Genomic DNA, 22,458 nt, shown 5'->3' with positions numbered 1-22,458 from the left:
GAAAAGAATAACGATCTCTGCCCGGTATGTTGAAAAGGTGCTTGAAATCTGTATACATCATTGCTTTTATTTCCATTAACAAAACACCACTTTTTTAAGGAAAAAAAATAGTTTTTTTTGGTAAAAAATAAATGCGGCCCCTTTATTTTTGTTATTGTGAAAAGAACATCCTATTTTTAAAAATATCAAATGGATTCCTATTTTATTTTTATATTACTAAAATATTCTTATTCAAACATTTTCATCCCTCCGATATAAAAATGATAAATAAATAAAAATTTATCATTTGAAATGGAGAGATTGAATCTCAAAATTGGTGGAGCGTAAATCACCCTTTCTCTAACCACTTGCCTTTTCAGTTATATGATTTATTTATTAATTTTAATCAAGTTAAATAATTTTCAATTAAATTAGAGTAGTTTTAACTAATATTTAAATAATTTTAACTATAATTATTTAATAATTTTAAGAATATTTATAATAAACTGAGTCATATAAGACGCTAATAAAGAAACTAAGGATGTTCTTTTGAAAGTTTTCCTTTTTCCCAAACGTCCATCGAAATTTGAAAATCAGCAGTGCAGTCCTTGTTGTTACATTTTATTATGCCTTTCACACAAAAAGTGATGCTAGGAATTTCCTAAAACACTGCGACGGCAAGTCATGGGACGAAAAAAGAAGAAAAGACACCGCAATTCATGGTCAATGGTCAGAGCAGTTAGCAGTTAGCGCTAATCATTTGAGGAGAATCACAATTAAATATTTTTGTAAAGTCGATGTATGTGTTTACCTTTGCCAAATTCCAGAAGTAAAATATTTTTAAAAAGATAATTAAACTTTTTTTTAAAAAATAAATTGACGACAGTCTAATTTTCTATATAAAAAGATATAAAAGGATGGCACGGTTTTCAAAGTTGTCAAATCGGTGGCAGCTTAATTACTGAAAGGTGTCGTCCTGTGCTGGTGTGGCAAGGTATCGTCCTAGGGAAATCCAATTGCTTTTCAAAGTTTGAATTGAAGGCACCGTGGGGCAAGGTGAGCAGGGATATAGCAGCCTTTATGAAAGGAAAATGTTTTTGCTCTAAAATATTTATGACAATACTTCTAAAAGTTTGACTCTCTTATAATTTTACCCTTGACTATTTGATCATAGTTAGATTAACAAAATAATAAATATATGTTTTCCATTAAATAAATTAATACTACTGTAAGTAAGCTTAAAAATTGTTATAGGCATTTTATTGTGTATATTTCATATTCGACTGATAGAGTTAGTAGTGGAATTATAATAATGCATTTATGAAAGTAATATGTGTCTTTTTATGAAAGTAATGAAGTGTAATGATTAAAGACAAAATTGATAAGAAACGGATCAAATCGAATAAATGAGCCGGAATAAATTAGGTAGAAAACTAAAAATAATCTCACCTCTTTCCAAACGCAATATATAAAAGAAATTGAATTCATCATTAATTGGCCTGTTGAAGCTTTGGAAGATGAGCTCCTCCTCTTTCATTCAATGGAATAAAAATATATGTTAGACCTAATCACAGTTTATATCGACTAAATGAATCAAACATATATGTTAGGCACACACCAAGCTACAGAAAGAAAGAAAAGGCGAACTGCAAGAATCTTATTATTACTATAAAATCTGGAATATTCCTACAAATGTCTCACACAGAGGGGGAAAAAGCCTGCTGAAAGAAACATTTTATCACTTGAAAAGCACATGCATTTAAAGATTTGGGCAAAGGAATAGTAATTAACAAATCATTTATTCTACTGAATGAAGAAATTGATAATGATTCTGTTTATCCGAAATATATAAAAACAGAAAGAAAAACCAATTACCTATCCACGAAGGTGAGAAGGCAAAAGGGAAGAATCGAATGAACCTGATCTCCCATCTTACAGAAAATATATACATGAAATCACTTGTAACCAAGCATGGCGATCAATCAAGATAAAATAGAGTCACTAGTTTTCGAAGCTTCCTGGCTTCTTGGCAAGTCTCCAGGAGTAATCTGCTGTCATGGAAAGCAAAGCATATGACTTGTTGTACCTTCGACAAAATATCCATATTGCACAGCCTGTTGTTGGAGTGAACAAATTTGTAAGGAAGTTTAGAAAAACTAGCAGAGAAGAAGCCGTATCGGCAGTGTAGTACAATTATACCTTTTAGTTTCACTACTCGAACCTATGAACCGTATTAGAGAGTGCCAGAAGCAGCAACTATTCTACTTATGAAAGGAGTCAAAATGGTTTGTGTAGTTCTTAAGAAACTATATCTAGAATTCAGTACTTATTTTTCTACTTATATAATGAGTGTTAATAAGAAACGGTAGAAAAATGTCTTTCCGTGCACATGCGTTACATAATTATAATTTAAAATAGATTTCAAAATTGAATTCAGTTGAACTATGCAATTATGCGATTTTTCTACCGCCTTGATGTACACATTATTTTTATAACTGAATAAATGATAATGATCTACAGAATATTTTTGTTTAAGAAACAAAAGTTAATATAATAAGTTACTTTAACAATATGAAAATGTTTGATTTATCTATGGATTCAATAAAAATAGATGGCAAAAGGTTAATTTTTGAGTAATTAGATATAGACAAAATTTGGAGTGGGTATCCAAGGGGAAAAAATAAATAAATAAATTGAACCAAATATAACTAAGCGAAACCAAACTGAAATATTTGGTTTATCAATTTATGGTTTGGACTCATTTTGGAATAATGGTAAATCAATAAAATTGGAAAAAAGTAACGAGGATAAATGTGTACATATGTACTTAAGCATATAATTATAGATATTTTATATCAGATATTGAAAATAATAATGGTAGGTCTGAGAAATTTGAACGAAGTCTTGATATAAGAAGAGTAGAAGAATTAAGCTACAAGTTTCATATTGGGATAGGCAAGCAAATGCCCAGTTGAATGCCAAAAAAAAAAAAGACAGAGGAAATTTGGCCATAGAAATGCATTCAATAAATATCTAAATTATCACCATCAGTAATATAGAAGAAACTACTGGAATGTGCATCATTCATATATTTTTCAAACGGAATGTATGAACTTGCTATATTTCTCCTGGAAAGTAGGAATCAGTCACTGTGCCTTTGAAGTTTGACTGGTTCAACAGTTCAACGAAATAATTTTTTTTTACAATAGCTAATAGCGTAGCCATCATATTGTAATGTAGAATGGGTACGACAATTTCCTGAATTTAACAAAAAAGTGTGAAGCCCCCTTTGAGTTTGGGAATATTTCTGGTACCCATTCCTATTCCTAAATTGCCATTTTAGTTCATAATCTAAAGGGGATGGATTAAAAAACAACGATAATTCAAAATGTCATTCAATTCATGGCAAAAAGATTCGTTTTTCTTCGTTTTTTAAGTCCTCTAGTTTGACATTTAAAATGCCACTTGAAAGTAGTCTATGTGGATTATAATTTACCAAGTCTGTTTTATAAAATTCCCATGTGAGAAACAGAAATGTTTCCTTAAACATTTACTTTCCTTTGAGAGATCCACGTCTGTGTGTGCAAGTGTTTATTAGCTCTCTGGAAGACAAATAAATGATCCTAAGAATGGCCGAAGCATCGGCTTAAGTTAGTATTCTACAATTTGGAATGCTAATAGTTGTCTAAGAAAGGAAACATAGTGGCACAACGGACCTGCTAGCTTCCAGTAATGGCAAATTATCATTTTTAGGCATCTCAATCAGATTTTGAACCTGAAAAGTAGTTAATAGAAAAAGAAGGTCATCAAATCAAGATTGAATCAAACAAATCTCATCAGAAGCTACATAAAAATATAATAAGCATTAAATTTTTGTTTGAAACAATAAGAGTAGTGAAAATATTTCGAGCAAATTAAGTTCAAATCATCCCATCTGATGTCTAAGAAAATGCTAAGGGGGTGCTTGGTTTGTGGAAGGGAATGGGATTAGGAATGGGATTCATTGAAGTAAGAATGGGAATGAGGAGTTTTGAATCCGTGGACCCCACCATTCCCATTCCCCCCATTTTACTTGGTAATGGCCAAATCCCATATTTGGGGGTTTGAATCCGTGGGCCCCACCATTCCCATTCCAAATATTAACATTCCAAACACTAACTTTCAATCCCTTTCCCATTCCTCATTTCCATTCCCTCCAACCAAGCACTCCCTAAATTATTTGGACATGGGCAGAGACGGTTGCTCATAGTTTTTCTCAAATTTGTCCATTTGCCTTACTACATCCTATTTGGAAGAAATCAGAGCAAGGTGAGCCAAAAGCCTAAAATGGAAGTACATTCAAGAAGGAAAGCTCTCCATCAAAGTGCTTACAATAACATTCTAAAAAGTTATACAATTGAAAAAAAAAGGACAGCTCGGTGCACGAAGCTCCCGCTATGCGGGGTCCCGGGGAAGGATCCATTGTACGCAGCCTTATCCTGCTTTTTTGCAAGAGGCTGTTTCCAGGTAAAAAGTTATACAATTGGTGAATGAATATTATTTTGAGAGGAAGTTAGAGAATGAAACAATAATATTAACACTGATGCAATAAAGATTTTTAAAAAGGAATGCAGAAAAGGTATCATAAAACATCATTTGAAATTTGCAAGGCTTGCAAAAATATTCAAATTGTAGTTGCCTTACTTTTATCTGAGTCCTGTAAGTTATAGAAGTATCATTACAAGACTTGCAAACATATTGCATAAAAGCTTGTGAGGGGAAATAAGCAAACCTAGGTTACTACTTGCCTTAGATAATAACTCCTGACTCTCAGGTGGTTGCATTTTTAGGCTCTGGGGTAAGATCACAGTGAGCAACTCTGGCTTCTCTGCTCTTAAAGCACCCCTAATAACTGCTGCATTAGTCCCAGAGGCTCCTGAAGTAAAAATATGGTTCTTCTGCAGTGGAATTAGTGTGTTTGAAATTAAGAGCTGCAATTAGGTGATGAGGAATTTGGAGAATATCCCATAATACATGTAAAGCAGTCTGCAGCCACGAGGAAACCTTACAGTAATAACCATTGCATAGCTGAGAATCTCAATAAGTTGCTGATGCATGAATCCCATGTTCCGTGTCCCAAAGAACCCAATTGATCTAGGTCCTTGCTGTTGGATGGTCAAAAGTTCCTGGAAAAGAAGACAAAAACATTGCTATTTTCCTTCAACCATAATATGATGGCAAGTAAGCACATGAAAACATCAGTTTAAAAAAGATATAAGTCTTTTGGACCTGTAAGCCAAGCCATGTAAGCCCTAATTATTGGGAATTAACTCCATAAATTTTAACCATTGAACTATGTTATATCAATAGTAATATTGAAATCAATTAAATCACTTTTCACTTCACTATCTAGAGTTTTTTCCCCCTCTACTCCTTGCCTTAACTCTGAATGATTCAATTCATCTAACTATAGAAACTAATGATTGCCTTTCCATAGTTATTCTTCCTCCTATTCAACACCTTTGTTGCTATATGAATGAACCAACCAATCTCAACAATGGCATAATTTAGAATACTAAAGTCTGTTATACTTTCCACTTTTAAGGGTAAATTTTAGATAATCTGTTGTAGCTTAAGGTAGAGATGTCCATTCAACAAGGAAGTCATGGAAGTGAATAATGAAAACATTAAAAAAACAAAGATAATTAGTAGAAATATATAGTTGTTTCAAAGAAAAGGAATTTCAATTTGTTGAAGGCAAAACCATTAGATAATCAATGTCTGGAATTGACTTGTACTCTGATACAGCAGCTGTGGGTGAACCTTCAACAAGAGATTGGGCTTGAGTTGGAAGTTGGATATCACTTTCTTCTGATGAGGCAGATGGAATTGATCCATCTCTCTGTTCACTACTCCAATTACCACTATCACCGTCTCCTTTTTTACAAACAAAACCTCCCTATACCATCAAATTGAGATGAGAAATAAACCCAATGATAGTGAATGATTATTGAACAATTAATTATTCAATTGAGCATATGAAAAAATAGAAAGCCTATTGTTAGATTAAGAAGTGTAAATGTAATAAGGAAAGCAAAGCATTAGGGAATAAAGAGTTATGATACTACTAGCCCTTTTCCTTTAGAACTCAATATTATTATTCGACAAAAGAGGATAATAAATAAAGGTATTCAAAAGGCATCACACTGCCCAAATGGCCTGCCATGCAACCTTCTCCACTATGTGTTTCCACCAGTTAGCATACCTCTAACGGAAAAGGAGGTTTATCCCAAATCACTGCAGGATAGATTAACTTTTTCATCCATTTATAATTTTATTTGACGATTGACAATGCCCAACCTTCATTACTCTGAAAGGCTAGGAATATTTAACACTAGCGTGGATGTAGGTATTTAATGCTTTATTTTCTAGAAGTTTTTATACGTTGTCAATAGAGTGTCATTGTCCACCTGAATATTTCCTGATCTACCTCGGATATTTCCCATCAATGTTATCCTTAGCATCATTATGTTATTAGCACTAAAATTTATAAATGGATGATCATCAATAATACCTTGAAATTGAAAGCGATATTATTCCGTCAGAAACCAGGCTAACGAGTGGATACACATTGTGAAAAAAGGAAGAAAAAAAAAAATCTAATCTCGCAGTCAAATCAAGTTTCCGACTGACGAGCTAAGATATCATACCATGAGAGCTCGATATGGAAGATGCGACCTCCGGATTCCAATCCATGCAGAATCAAACGGATGACGGGTAGAAATGCGGGAAAACATAGGGCTTCGAGAAGAGACGCAGAGGCCGGAGTCGAGCGACGCCATAGGCAGAAAAATACCATGGTCGGGAGCCTTGAAGATGAACCGCAAGGGTGGGGAACAGGAGGCCATTGTTCCTCCTCTTCCTGCAATGAATCCTCAATCCAAAGCCTACTCGGACGCTATCCTATCTGGATCCCTCCTTCCTCCGCTGCTGTCGAGAGCAGTAGAATGCGAAAGGGACGAAGAGGAGAGACGAGGGGCGGTTTAAGGAGACGTATCATGGTACAGAGTGCACGAATCTAAAAGCGCCGTGGAAGTGAGAAGAGATATTTTTGTGCTTTTGGGTTGCGGCACATTCAATTGAAGCCACTAACGTACAGGATTCTAAGGTAAATAAAATTTCACGAGACATAGTGGAGTTGATTAACATATTTGATTTATTCCCTTCTAATGCGTACCGGATTTCAGTGATTTCACTCTTTTTTTACATAATCTTTGATAAATGCAACTTTGTAAATTTTTTAATGGGTAACGGATTTCTTTTTTTTAGATAATCTAAGGTAAATAAAATTTTAATTTTTTTATAATACTAAATTTATATGAAAAAAAGATAAATTACGACGTCAGATTTAACTGCAAGAGGCCATGGGATAGGAGGATTTTCATTGTCAAAGAAAGTGCTTTGGAATTTCTCTTTATTATTTTGAAAATGGGATTGAGGATGAAACCCACTCGATCTGTACCTACCTGACGTTCGATAATATCTTTATAAGTTGCTTCCAAAAGATTCGAAACCTTTATGGGATTAAGCCAGTGATTAGTCGAGTGAGACATAAATATTAATCTCCGTGTTAAACAGCTTTCAAAATAAGTAGGGTTGGGAATCCTGCCAATGTTGACATGACAGTCAAACCGCCGAGGGCAGAGGAAAGCAAGGCCAAGAAACCACAACTTGGTCCCCACGCACGCACAAATTAGAATATATATATATATATATATATATATATATATATATATATATAAAGGCTACTTTTAATCATTTTATAGGCAAAAAAAAAAAAAAAAAAAAAACTTTGATCACGCATGCATTACAACTATGAGTTCAAACTGTATCACAAGGCACCAACTCCCTTCGATATGATCGATACTATATATATAAAGGCTACTTTTAATCATTTTATAGGCCAAAAAAACTTTGATCATGCCTGCATTACAACTATGAGTTCAAACTGCATCACAAGGCACCAACTCCCTTTGATATGATCTAGTAATTAACATATGAGATGTTATCATTATGAGATCTAAATTTAAATCTTGACATAACTAAGATAAATACCTCCTTTATATACTAATCACTATTTCAAAAGAATGTTGAGAACGAGTATATTCATTTTTTTACCACCATATATCACAAAACACCAATAAACAAAGTTAAAAATTCTCTAATAATTTAGTAACTTTGGTAGTAGATTATTTCTAAACGATCAATGGCCATATTATAGTAGAAAAGGAATCTTAAAACAAAAGATTTGAAAAGGGCATTGCAAAATACTCCACTGAATTTAACAAAAATTAAAAGCTCCCATGGCTGTGGCAAGGAAGATCAAGAGGATCACAATCAAAAACACCTCATGATGTTCCAAGATTTATTATTATTATTTTTTTGCAAGTTATCATTTGTTGGTGTCAGTATCAGATAAATACATCCTCAAGAAGATCAAGCTGAATCTTAGAAGAAAACATCTGCTTCAATCATAATAAACACACATACATTAATACAGATAAGATAAATATTCTGGCTATGCAGATTTAGTTAACATATCTCGGCTATGCGGATTTAGTTGATTAACATATGGTACCCAGTGGGTTAGAAAGCTAGTAGTTAGAGAGATAATGATCATTGTAGCTTTCTTCATTAGTGTAAATAGGCAGTCTGGTACTGAACCTGGTAAGCATTTCCATAGTAAGGGGTATGTGTAGGGGAGATGGTGTATGGAGCAGAGCCCAGCACAGTAGGATAATGATTTTCAGTGGCATAGATATACTGCCGATCGTAAGGGAATGGGAACCTCTCAGGGCTATCATATGGCTGCACAAACCTATCAGAGGGTGCTCGGTAGAAGCTTTTGTTGGGCATGCTGGTAACACGAGGATTGTAAATACTGCCGCCTGCACGAGGTCTCTTGGACTGTGGCTTTGCAGCTTCAGCAGCTCTCCTCTTGTCAGCCTTTGCTTTCTCCAGTTGTATAATCAGCTTCTGAAGTGCATCAATAGGGTATTGCTCCTCCAGCTTATGTTCCTCAATGCACTTGATGAGAGCTCTAAGAGCAGATAATTCAAGTTCATTTATTTCATTCTGAAATAGATAAAAAAAAGGGTGAAATTTATGTTTATGAAGCAAAACTCATCAGATATAAGCTAATATAATAAGAGAAAAGAAGATAGCAAACTTTCATAAAAATTGAAAAGAAATCTGACAAAATTTCAAGTTTTTATTATGGAAAATGATGTTGGCTTCAGGTAATATCTATGCTTTAAACCATGACAGCCTTAGTCTTACCTCAGAAACACATCAATATAAGCACACATACAGAATTGACAGAATAGGCACACATATTACCTTCTGCTTGACTGTTGGATCAATAGTTTCATAACTCCATTTAACATTTGAAATTTAAAGATAAAGAGTTTGTCGTTTACCGATGTGGTATTTAGTGCACACAGATTCAATAAGCACTCATGCCAAAGCCAAGATAAAAATTTGAAGATCTATTTTGAAGGGAAGATGCTTCTTGAGGCTTGTGGAAAAACAAATCCAACATGTTGATGTTGATGTATCAAATTGGAGATAAAGAATAAAGGTCATGTTTGTCAATTGCATAAACTTACTAACCTTCCTAAGCCTTTATAGGTCCAAACATGAGTTAGAATGTCCACAGCATGATACTAACAGAGCTCCACCACTTGAGGAATATTTCTTCTAGTTACCTCAAGTGAGATTTCCGAAACACACTTCAAGCAGGTCTAACTAAAGAGAGATTCTACTCTTGTCAGTACATGCACTAAACCATGCAGGCTACATCATTGAGTTCCAAAATTGATAAACTTTTTCATGTTGAAGTTTTTGTATATATAAATTGTTAAGCAAATTACATGACTATATGACATGATAACAGTGTGAACTCATATCATCCAGCATTGACCATCAGTGATTTCAAGTAAGATATTTTAAAGATTCTTAATTGAACAATAATTCAACCAAGAGTGCAAAGATAGCTACATGGCAAATAAATAAATAAATCTACAACTAAATCAGTTGACATGATTTAACCAATATTTCCTAAAAAATGGGGAAGAAGTGAAACATTACTTGTGCTACAACTACCTAAAATGATGTAGCAATCATAGAAATTGTTAATATGCAGTACCATGTCATGCATGACCTTTTATAAATTTTTATTCTTTCTTGAATTGCTGAACTTCATTCCCTTATTAAACTGTTTTTGTCTCAGCTCCAACTTTCATATTCTTAAGAATGTTCCTAAAGCATTATAAGAAAGGATTATCAAGGGTATATCATGCATGTGACAAGCAACTGAAGCATTGTTTAACCTCAGCAGGTCGCTATCCCAGTCTAGGTTCAAGCAGTTAGGATGCCCACAATCCAGAATGGGCAATTATAGCAGGAAAACATACTAGAGTTCGGCCAATCAAGTTCCAAATCAACATTTTTTAAGGAAACACTCCAGTCTACATGAACAGATTGTCAGTCTCACATGAATTCATCCACTAAAGAAAGCATCCTGACATAGCAATGCTAACTAAGCAACATGGTTATTAAATATAAATTCTTATCTTGAAGGTAAAAGGTTAACAACGAATGTTAGAGGGTAGCACCTATTCTGGATAAAGGCAGGGGCAAAAGGGATTTAGACAAATATACCCTGTGATAATATCAAAATGAAAAACAAATCTTGTAACAAGCTAGTAATGTCAGACCTGTGCACCAGGTGACATGCTTCCAGCTTTGACCTGAGATACCTTTCTTGCCTCCTTAAGATACCCTTTAAGCAATGGGACTGGAGGGAATTGCTCTGTAAGCTCAAATGCAAATGCAAGATTAACAGCCTCAATTTGCCTCCCAGTGTTCTGAAGAACTTCAATCAAACCTAAGAAAAAAAGGGATATGAAAATGCAAAGGACCATGGAAAAGGATGTCAAAAGGCCATAGATAACTAAGGTTAATCACAAATACGACCCTGAATTGCAAATCTACTTGTAACAAGTACATTTAGTTGCCTATCAACCACACTATATGATCTAACCATTGAAAGCAAGTTGCAAATTTAACTAGAAGAATTAGTACCCAACTTGTTTAGAACAGACTACATCTATTAGAAGCTAATAGATGCTTCAAGCAATGATAGCAGAAACATTCTAAAAACCAGATGCGCAAATGAATGGTGTTGAAGCAAGAAAAAACTTCAACCATAAAGAACACACAGAATATCAACAAGATTACTTGAAATTTCCATGAGAGATGTCTGAGATGTTAGTCCTAACTATTTGATTTTGAGGCTCTATGTTCTCTCTAATATCATTTTAAACAACTACCAGACTGTCATAACCAAAATCATGAGTTCATGACACCTGACTCCCATGATGCCTTTGTAAGGTGTATGAATAGCGTAAGAAATGGCCAACCTGGCATTTTGTGTGACAAACCAAGTGAACGACACAAGTCAACAGTTTGACGGCGTCGTGTAACAGCTGGAATCAGTTTGCAGATTTCATTTTGTTCAAATTCTGAGATTATATCAAAAGTAGCCAAGAGTTGAAGAAATGCATGTGCTTCCAATGAATTTCCACTGCTGGCTTCAATGTCCAGGTGATCCAATTTTGGCTTCCATTCTTTAGCTATCACCTTTGCTTCCTCTTTAATGTCTTGTGTCAGTAATTGTTTATCAGATAGGGAACCCTGCATAGCATCTGCTAGTTGTTTGAGTGATTCCATTAACATGAGACAAGTCCTTCGCTGACCCAATAGGTTGCCATCCTTTTTTGACCCTAGAATCTCTCCGGCATAGAAACCCTTCAGGCAATCTAAAACTAAAATGAATGGACTGGGTGCCTCTTTAAGAGCAAATGGGACTTCTTCACGTATGGAATTCAAGTCTTTCCTATTGTCTGAAACAAACTTAAGGAGGCCTTTTGCATCCATTTCTTTACAGAGATTGACCAGCTCTGAGGGATGTTCACTGCATTCATTTCCATTCTCTGTAGAGCACACATCTGTGCTAGAAATGGCAGGTGTGACATAAGAGTTCACATTCAAAACATCGTCAGCCATCCCAATGGTGACACCCTCACCAACAGCAATGGGTTCTAGGGAACAGGCTTTGTATTTATCAAATAAAGCAGAAAGGGTAGAATCTCTTTTTTCCTGCAGTTTATCAAGGGAGGCAAGCTCCTTAGCTACAACTGCAGCCTCCCGTTTCTCTAACATCTCTTGGGTCTCTTTGAGCTGTGTAACATATTCATTCTCTTGATCTTCCAGCTCAACAAACCTTTTATTTAGAGACCTCTCAAGGCCATGAAAATGTTCTTCAAGCTCTTTCCATTTCAAGTTCAAAGATATGGCACTGTGGCTCTCGAGTTCAGCAAATGCCTGGTGCAATTGTTGTAGCTTTGAAGTAGTAGAATCGATTAATGTAGCAACTGATTGTGTATCAGCCATAGCAGAAATTTCTGTCAAAACAGGAAAATACATATACATTTATCTGTCTAATGAATTATATTATGCAAACACATAGGGATAATCATTGGCTGGATGCAAATCATGTTATCATCCAAAAAGTAAAATGTTAAATATAGATTAAAGAGTGTTCAGATAATTGATGCTTTTCTAAGATCTACTAAAAAGGGTATGCTGTATGAAGCACGGTTCCAGTTGCACCAAGGGAAAGCCACAGCCTGTTGCTACCAATTTCATATTTCTCTTAGGTTTGTTTACATGATAAAGCCAAGTTTATTTATTCAATTTGGTAACATAAAACCAACAAGTAATATATTTGCAATAACTAGCCTGAGCTGGCCTTTTGTATTTCTCCTTTCTGAGCTACAACCATTCAAGGAATTGATCAAGAGTCATATGCAACCATAGGGACAGAAACTCATATCATTTTAATCCACAGAATACTGAGGTTAAAAGTGTCTCTGTCAATGTACTTGTCTAGGACCAAAACATGATAAGCCAAAAGCACACGAATATACAGGATGTTAAGGTTGGGATAGGAAAAAGAGCTTGCCAGAAATTTAATGGATGAACAGAAAACAAAAGGCTCAAACATCTGGAGATTGTCAGTATGGGTGCACACAAAAATATGCGAAGAATAACTGGAAAAAATAGTTGCTACTAAGGTTGTGTTTCCTTCTAGGGAAAGAGTAGGGAGAAAAAGTTAGGAAGGGAAAAGAAGTGGGAAAGCAAAACAATTTCTTTAGCGGGAAGAATAGTAGGTAGACTAATACATTTGCCATTTATTTTTCTCTTTTGTCTTACATTCGAAGCTGATCTCAAAAATGTGTAAGGAGCCAGCTAAATGGTAGAGAGATGAAATGCGCGAAGAATAAGCATGAGAAACGTATCCTGATCTAGAGGGTGCCCTCTGGTAGATTGGTGAGCTGGTCGTAATGCTGGTCACAACCACACAAGTTAGTTTCCTGTATATGAAGAAGATGAATAATGCAGGATAATAAATAACAAAATAAGTATATACAGGAGTCTCTCTCCTTTTCCTCTTCCTTTTCTCCTCCTTTTCTCCTCCTTTCCTCTCCTGTGGGATAGAGCTTTTTATAAGATGGACATGTCAAGACAAAAGATGTCAGAAGGTAATGTTACCCCTATCTTGGTGGCAGAGGGTCATGTTACCCTTGTCTAGGTGTCAAAGGGTCATGTCTAGACAAAGATGTCAAAAGGTCATGTTACTCCTGTTTAGGTGTCAGAAGATGAGACAAAGGGTTGATGGACCCAGCGGTTTAACAAGCCTTTAATGGATCAGCTCGGTTCTACTCTTCCAGACAGACTAGTCGACTCAGCTCGATCAAGAAGACTGGTTGGCTCTATTCTACTTGGCCAAGAATAATGGTTGACTTGGCCCCGCCAGGAAGACTGGTTGGGTGAACGATCGGGTCGGTTGGTCGGGTTAGCCTTAGAAAGGTGGCCGATCAGACTTTCTGGCGGGTCGGCCTTTTGGGCGGGTCGGACTTTTGGCGGGTCAGACTTTTGGTGGGTCGACATTAGAAGAGTGGTCGGTCGGACTTTTTGGCAGGTCGACCTTAGAAGAGTAGCCGGTAGGACTTTCTCACGGGTCAGACTTTTGGGCGAATCGGACTTTCTGGCAGGTCGCCCTTTTGGGTGGCTCGGACTTTTGGCGGGTCGGCCTTAGAAGAGTGGCCAGTCAAACTATCTGACGAGTCAGCCTTTTGGATGAGTCAGACTTTTGGGCGGGTCGGACTTTCTGGTGAGTCAGCCTTTTGGGCAAGTCAAACTTTTGGCGGGTCGACCATAGAAGAGTGATCGGTTGACTCAATCGAGAATAGATGGTCCTTGACCTCTCTTGACTTTGACCCAACTCAGCATGTCATTTTGACCTTCTTCGCTCCCGTGGCAGCTTTAACACTTGCCGCATCATTAGCCTCCCATTCGTCTAGTCGAAGGAGGCGCAAATCCGACTGACTAGACAGTATGTTGTTTAGCTGAATTGCTCTGACTGCCTAGACTAAGCTTGGGCGGAACTTGATCGATGTTTTGATGTTGACGGATAAAGAGGGATACGTGTATATATATTTTTAAGTATAAAATTCAAGTTTCATACTTATCTGGGAAATAACTTGAGTGGATAATCTTAAGTTGCCAAGTAGGATGGATAAGCTGCTTGGGAAGACTAAGCTGCCCGTTGGAGATGTTGAATGCCTTGGAAATTTTGGCTTCTTCAGGTATGGAATTAAAAGGGGAAGAAAAGACACATCGAGGGTACTAATAGTTGAGAAAATAGACAAAAAGACTTAAAGCACACTTTTAAAGCCCAAACATGTAATCAAAATAGAACCATCTTATCCACGATTTTTTCTTTTAACACGTCCAATGGGATAGAACCCCTTCAGTGAGCCAGCTTCAATATGACCAGAAAAGAAAATGACACAACTCTACATCCAAAATGGAACAAAAAAGAAATAACAAAAAGAACAAGCTAATTATTGTCATCCCTTCCTCCTAGCACTTTTGATGCTATATCCTATTATCCCTTAATACTGTCACTTAAGTCACAGTAAAGTAGATTGCTTTTGTATCTCATCATATGTATGTTTCAGCCAAACATAAAACTGGAAGCAAACAATTTCAGACTTAACTTCAAACAAAAGATTAGAAACAATTATTCACAAGTAAAGTTAGCTCAAATTTCATCCACTCAGAAAGTTGAGGAATACCGTATTTCAAATTGCAATAACCTACCCTTGGAAGGAAAAATTGAGAATGCTAGTTAGCTAAAGGTTACTTTTCTTCCAACACCTACTTATCAAAGTCGTCAATTTTTCCAAACAGCTTTACATTTTTCATGAATTATCTGTTTCATCACTCGGACACGGCTTCCCATGCCTCAAATCCTGAATGATCGACTACAAAGACAAGATAATGAAAGGATCAAGTGCAAAAGAACCGATAAAACCACAAACTTAAGCACCGCTGGAATCAGCCTAGCCATTAGGATTTCACTCAACTCTTTTGTCAAACCCTAGAGACCATATAACTATTGAAAAGCCAATTTTGAGCCTCGAAACCTGAACTCCAGAATCCGAAGTGATGAAAGCCGGAACACTCCCAAACAACGTAGTTGATTGGCAGAGAAGAACATGTTCCCTCTCCTCAGATCGGCAAAAAAAAAAAAAGCACTAAGAAGCAACAACCTAACCAAAAAAGGACCGAAACCAAGACGCGAGAGAAAAAAATATGAAGGAAAGTTCACAGGATTTAGCAGCCGTTAGGGATCAGAGGAGCAGCCAGCGGGAGCACCATCCGAAGACGCTCATCAAGCCGGCCGACGCAGTCAGAGAGTGAAAGAGGGCACATTTCCTTGGATGCTTTCTTCGTTATATAGCGGCGGCTTTAATAAAGCGCGGGTAGACAGTCGGTTACGGACCGTCGATATTTTCATCGACGGTTTGGATGGCAAGTGAGCAGAGCAGTTGGATGATGCTGCTGTGCTGGCTTTGCTGAAAAAAATCGTGCTTTCCTTGCTGATGCTTTGTCTGATTTGCAAAGGCCAAATAAATAAATAATAATTCTTTCCGTCGTAAACGACAAAAAAGATATAAATTCAAATCTTATACCATATTATGAAATAATGGAGACTGGCGTTTGCTTAAAAATAGTAAAAGCGAATATTTTATTCAAACTTCGTTTTATTTTTGCTAAAATTTTAAAAATGGTCACCAAAACATGGATTCTTTTGTTAAAATACCCTTCAAAGTTTTACAAATTATCAAAATACATTTCCTAATTTTCTGCCTTGTTTTAAAATGTCATTTTTCCATTAGAACCTAACAGAAAGGACTAAAAGGTCTACCACGTGAGGTCGGTGGTGGTGGTGGTGGTGGTGGTGGTTAGGCATCTCGGACGATGTCGTTGTTGCCTTGTTGGTGGTCTGTAACAATTGTCGTTCTTTAAAGCTAAACAATAACATTAATTATCTTTATATTTTTAATAATTCAGATGTCCAATTCTGAAAATAAACCTAAACACAATTTATGCATTCAAAAGTTGGACCTCCGTAATATTCGTACCTATAAGATTCTAGTTCTGAAAGCATGATCTTTAATTTTAGTTGTAAGAGGCAAGTCGATCTTACTACTCAGTTGCCCCATCGAACTAACACAGATGATTCATATAGGAGTGTTGCCACAAATTTTATCACTCAGTTAGGCTGCTCTGGTCTGGTAGCCACCAATTTTGTCAAGCGATAATGAAGGCGATGCCTAAGGATGCTTTAACTTTCTACGCAACTGCCAAGCTCCACAAGGCGAACATACCTCAATAATCAAGTCAGAACACTTGGCGAACCAACTTCACTCTTAAAACAACAAGAAGATTCTTTTCTCCATACAATTCAATTATTGTCTACTGAAAAATAAATAGAAAATGAAAAGGTAGATAGAGTGAACGGTTCCAATTGAATGGCCGTTAGGCCTTGGTCTTGGAATAGAAGGTGAGGTAATACCAAGCCGCAGAGGCCACAACGAGCACCAGCAGAGGAAGCAAGTAGTCCGAAAAGCTATAGGATGGTGCTTGTTCTCTGTATGCAGTGGTGGCCGGCTTCGAAGGCTTTTGATCACCAGAAATGTAACCTTCAACTGTGCCGATGAGGTAGCTCTTCATCGAGCTAATGGCAGCGCTGCTGTGGCCTACCTCTTCAAATGCTTGGGTAGCATCTCCAGAACCTGTGTGTCAATGCCAATGAATCAAAAGAAACAATAATTTAGAAGAACTGTAATGAGGATATTCTATCAAGAACATATGGAATACTTGCTATCAACAACTATTTATACTTCTGAAAAAAATGTTCAGATCCTTGAACAAACTTAATTAAAGTATATTTACAAATTAGTAATCGGAGAAAAAGATAAATGTAATTCCACTATGGTATTTTAATTGGAGCAAAGGTGAAGTCATCATCTTAGCGGCCTTTCAGGATAGCTCCCACACTTTCTGGAAGGGAATAAATTACAGGGAGCATTTGCCCTAGAGCAATAACCCTTTGTATGGGGAAGGTCAAGCACTCAGGGAAACATTTTGCACCGGCTGAGAATTAACCCTAAAACTATGGGAGCAACCATCTATGCAAATACCAATTGCGCCAACCTGGGGCCATTATGGTATTTTTAATAAACTATGATTCTGCTGCAGAAAGGTACAACAGAAAATGTAATTTCATCATATGGTATTTTAACTAGTCAAAGGATTAGTTTCACAAAGAACTGTCGATGCTTCAAACTTGTTCACTTCTATAACCTTATACTAAGCAATCATGATTATCATCATTAAGCCATCATTTCTATAACCTTATGGAGCAATGGTAAAGCCCTCACCGGCCCTCCAGTGCAGCCTTACACTATCCAGAAAGGAGCCATTTGCCTTGGCGCAGTGGCCCCTTTGCATGGGAGAGGCCAGCGAGATATTTTGCATCCGCTAGGAATTAACCCAAGATCTATTGGAGCAATCATCCATGCAAATCCAACCCATGGGGGCATCATTTCTATAACCTTGTACTAACTTATAATATATAAATCACATCTCTCCATTAGCGCTATACAGGATAAAGATTCATATTCATGACAGTTTAAACAAATTCTAACATGCCCAGCATCAGCCTCAATCAGAGGTGCTATTACTAATTTTTACTATTTGAAAGACAAATATAGGATAAATTCTTGAATTCAATCTGAATGCTTCAATTGTTAAATAGAGCAACAAAATATTTAGATCAGCTGATTCCTTCCAAACAGAAAAACGTTTCAATTCGAGATCACAACATCATTATCCCAATGAATCGTAAATCAGGTAGAAAAAGGAACTTCAATGAGAAAGATCAAGATGGGGGGCAGAAGTACCTGATTCATGAAGAATAACATGCTCTCCCCCCGGATGTTCCTCCAAGAAATCAGTCACGTCGTAAACCTAATCCAGAACCAGAGATCGGAAATCAGAGAGTACTAAACGACCATCGAACGCTTCAAATCTAGTGCCCTAAAACGTAAAACCCTAATTCTATCCTGAAGGAAGAGGATTTGCACCTTGCCGCCGATGGACAACCAGCAGTCCTGCGTGGTGGCGTGGCGCGAGATCTCATCGGGAGAGAAGGACTTCAACTCTGCCATGATGGATTTGGGAACCAAGAAGGAAGATTTTTAAAGAGCGCGGAAGAGAAGACGTTTTGAAGCCGATGTCTGCTTCGGAAACGTTGTTGGGATCCTTTGCAATAGTTGCGGTAAAGTGTAACTTGAAGTTCCTAGCGTTTTGATTAAGTACTTGACTACTAAACAAGAGGCGGTCGCTGATTGGTTTTTCGTTTAGGTTGTTTAAATGCTCTCGTGATGGGATCTACTCGATGGTTAATAGCGTACTGGAGCATCGAACGTCGACTGCGATAGGTCGCAAATGGCGGCCGTTTAGATTTTGAACAATTGTGAAAAGGACTAATTAAGTTTACCAGTCAAAACCCTGTTAGATTTTGTTACGTCGTCATTAAACGTATATACATGAAAAAAAAAACGTTCGTTTTTTTTATTAAAATCATCCTCAACAATACTATTTGATATTATTCTTGATTCAGGTATTAAATCCACAATCGATCAATTAGTTATATAAATAAGATACGTTCATATGGTAGCAATTATAAAATTATAATTATTATATCATTATAATAGTCACGATTTCATAATTACAGTCATAATTGATCCCGTCCAAAAATCTTTGTGAAAAAAGTGGACCACTAATAATATGGTGCTAGTATTGATCGTAAGGACTAAGGAGACTTCGAGCTAAAACCAAGAGGAGGGGATGAGTTATCCCCATCATTGGACGAATCTACAAACAGATTGGACTTACCCTAGTCTTATATTCCGATGTTTGAGATTGGTTCAAAATGTGTAAGGAGCCAACTAAATGGTAGAGAGATTAAATGTGCGAAGAATAAGTATGGAAAACATACCCTGGCCTGGGGGACCCTATAGTAGATCGGTGAGTTGGTTGTAATGCTAGTCGCAACCGTTCAAGTTAATTTTCGGTGATGTTATGTATGAAGAAGATGAATAGTGGAGGCCAATAAATAACAAAATAATTATATGCAGTCATGAGTCTCTCTTTTTCCTCCTCCTTTACTCACATGTGGGACAGAGCTTTTTATAGGAGGGTCATATCAAGGCAAAAGATGTCAGGAGGTAATGCTATCTCTGTCTAGGTGTCAAAGGGTTATATTACCCTTGTCTAGGTGTCTGAGGGTTATGTTACTCCTGTGTACAAGTCAGTAGATGAGACAAAGGGTTGATGGACCCAACGATTTAATGAGCTTTTAATGGATTGGCTCAGTTATGCTCTTCTAGACAGACTAGTCAGCTCAGTCAGGAAAACTGGTTGACTCTGTTTAGCTCAGCCAGGAATATCGGTTGGCTTGACTCGGCCAGAAAGACTGGCTTGGTGGACGGTCAGGTCGATTGATCGGGTCAGACTTAGAAAAGTGGTCGGTCGAACATTTTGGCAAGTCGACCTTTTGGGCTATGAAATAACTTGAGTCGATAATCTTAAGTTGTCAAGTATGATGGATGAGCTGCTTGGAATGATTGAGCTGCCGATTGGAGATGTTGAATGCCTTGGAGATTGGAGGCACGGCGTAGGACCCGAATGTCTTAGATATTGGAGGCATGGTGTATGACCCGAATGCCTTAACTGCTGGAGGCACGATGTAGGACCCGAATGCCTTAGATTTTGGAGGCATGGTGTATGACCCAAATGCGTTAAAGATTGGAGGCACGATGTATGACCTGAATACATTGGAGATTGGAAGTACGGTGTAGGATCAGAATACATTAAATTAATTTTGGAGGCACGGTGTATGACCCGAAAGTCAGTTCGGTCTACACTTCTTGCTTGATAAAGAATTATTTTAGAATTTGAATTCAAGTTCAAACTTATCTTGACATGGCTTGAGTCAATAATCTCAAACAACCAAGTTTGAGGAGTGACTGAGTATGCCAAGAAGAGTGGTGGATCGGCTTTGCTCAACTAGAAAAATTGGCTAACTTTGCTTTACTCGGCCAGGAAGACTGACTGACTCTACTTTGTTCGGCCATGGAGATTGGTTAGCTCTACTCTATTCAACCAAGAAGACCAGTTGGATCAGCTTAGAAGAGTTGCGGCTCGGCCAGAAATATCGATCCAATCAGAACTTTTTATGATTTGTTCTTTGGTGTCAAGCTGCTTGCTGTTCTGATTTTACCACACGGATAATTTGAATTTGATACCTTTGTAGTCGATAACTTTTGTTTTCGATCTGATCTGGCCCTCTCTCGAAGAAATTTGATTGGAATGTCTGATTTTAATTGAAATTGCGGATCGACGTATATTTTTACCAATTTCCACTATGGATTTTGACTTTGTCATATGCCATTTAATGCCAATTGGACATTGCCTATGCGTCTTTTCTTGCCTATTGAGCTCCTCAACATGAAGTGAGGCTGTCAATCAAAGCCGTCGTTCAACTTTTACAACTGACTGACTTTTTGGGAGATGTTTATTGATATTTCTGGTTGCTTCAACTGAACGGATTGGTGATGCCGGCCAGTTTTACTAATTCGAGCTGAAACATGGATATGCTGATTGCTGCCGATCGATCCAATTTAATTGGAGTGTCAAGATTATTTAGAATTGTTAGATTATATTTATTTATTTATTTATAATTTTTAAAGTAATTTGATCTTTTTCTCTTTTATATTTAGGGTTTAGAATTTCTTAACTAAATATATAAAGGCCTTATATTCTGTATTTTTAATCATCAATTTTGGATTTAATAATATGACTAATTTTTTCTTTTTCTTAATTTCTATATGGTATCAGAGTCAGATTATCTTTCTCTGACCTAATTTTTTCTACCGTCCCCTTTTATTGCTTACTATTGTCGATGTCGTCTTCTCTTACTGCTACCGATTTTGGCGCCGATGTCCTGTCCTACCGATTTCGACGCGGACGACCTGCCCTGCTGATTTTGACACCGACGCTCTTTTCTGTCGATTTCGGTACCGACGCCCTATGTTATCGATTTTAGTATTGACGTCATTTTCTATTGATTTCGACACCGACGTTCTGTGCTGCCGATTTCTATGTTTGACATCATTTTCTGCCTCAAATTCTCTGTGAGACCACGGGTCTTCCTGACACCAGTTTTACAGATCATACAGATATATATCCTTACAGTTTGGTTATTTTGAGCATTATTCATTCTGTCATCATACTTGGTCATGCAAATGCTTCATAAAAATCTGATTCGTATATGTTGGAGCAGTTTCAACAGTTTCTTGCTTCACAGTCCTCTGCCAAGTCAACTTTTTCTCATATAAGTTTGTCATCATCTGATATTTCAGGTATATCTTCATCCTTATGGATTTTAAACTATGGTGTCTCTCATCATATGTCATCTAATTTATCATCTTTTATTTCTTTTTCTTCCTGTTCATCTATATCTATTGTGACTGCTGATGATACTCCTATGTCATTAGTATGTGTCGGTTCAATTATTACATCTTGTTTATCTCTTACTGATGTTTATTATTTATGTTAGTCAATTATGTAAGTCTAGATATCTAGTAGTTTTTTCTTCATTCAATTATTATGTTTAGGACTCGCAATCTCAGAGGCTGATTGGGACAAGTCGTAGGTAAGGAGGACTTTATATTTTAGATCAACTCAAAGTACCAAAATTTGTAGCTTTGAGTGTGGATTTATCATTTTTCATTTGAATCGCTCATCTTCTGATTTTTATTTGTGACACTCTCGTTTATGTCATGTTTCAGCATCTCGTTTGTAGTTTTTAGCTTCTACAGGAGTATTAAGACTTTTAAAAAGTTCTGATATTTCTGATTGTAGTGGTTGTAAACTGGTCAAATTTTTTACCTT

The 22,458-nt window shown here is 36.7% G+C and overlaps 3 protein-coding genes across 5 annotated transcripts; all 3 read right to left on the bottom strand.

Moving 5' to 3' along the window:
- Positions 1-1,759: 1,759 nt before the first annotated feature.
- LOC122001042 lies at positions 1,760-7,017 on the bottom strand. The gene is made up of 6 exons (XM_042555601.1): positions 6,669-7,017; positions 5,723-5,917; positions 5,028-5,144; positions 4,767-4,916; positions 3,696-3,754; positions 1,760-2,093 (listed from the first exon to the last, which is right to left on the bottom strand). Exons 1-6 carry the CDS (start codon positions 6,864-6,866, stop codon positions 1,958-1,960), a joined length of 855 nt encoding a protein of 284 aa, XP_042411535.1. The 5' UTR covers positions 6,867-7,017; the 3' UTR covers positions 1,760-1,957.
- A 1,449-nt stretch (positions 7,018-8,466) lies between these two features.
- On the bottom strand, positions 8,467-15,910 carry LOC122001040 (FRIGIDA-like protein 3). 3 transcript variants are annotated; one of them, XM_042555597.1, is made up of 4 exons: positions 15,761-15,910; positions 11,442-12,485; positions 10,737-10,906; positions 8,467-9,093 (listed from the first exon to the last, which is right to left on the bottom strand). In XM_042555597.1, the coding sequence occupies exons 2-4, from the start codon at positions 12,472-12,474 to the stop codon at positions 8,653-8,655; spliced, it is 1,644 nt and encodes a 547-aa protein (XP_042411531.1). In that variant the 5' UTR covers positions 12,475-12,485; positions 15,761-15,910; the 3' UTR covers positions 8,467-8,652. The 3 variants fall into 3 exon arrangements, with proteins under 3 accessions (XP_042411531.1, XP_042411532.1, XP_042411533.1); XM_042555598.1 differs by lacking the exon at positions 15,761-15,910 and adding an exon at positions 15,250-15,730; XM_042555599.1 differs by lacking the exon at positions 15,761-15,910 and adding an exon at positions 15,311-15,730.
- A 935-nt stretch (positions 15,911-16,845) lies between these two features.
- Positions 16,846-18,787, bottom strand: LOC122001041 (cytochrome b5-like). Its single transcript, XM_042555600.1, has 3 exons — positions 18,585-18,787; positions 18,402-18,468; positions 16,846-17,231 (listed from the first exon to the last, which is right to left on the bottom strand). Exons 1-3 carry the CDS (start codon positions 18,666-18,668, stop codon positions 16,975-16,977), a joined length of 408 nt encoding a protein of 135 aa, XP_042411534.1. The 5' UTR covers positions 18,669-18,787; the 3' UTR covers positions 16,846-16,974.
- Positions 18,788-22,458: the final 3,671 nt, after the last annotated feature.

Source organism: Zingiber officinale, chromosome 7A, assembly GCF_018446385.1.
Source record: "Zingiber officinale cultivar Zhangliang chromosome 7A, Zo_v1.1, whole genome shotgun sequence".
Lineage (NCBI taxonomy): Eukaryota > Viridiplantae > Streptophyta > Magnoliopsida > Zingiberales > Zingiberaceae > Zingiber > Zingiber officinale.
Note: the sequence above shows the minus strand (reverse complement) of the source record. Positions and strands in the feature narration are given on the sequence as shown.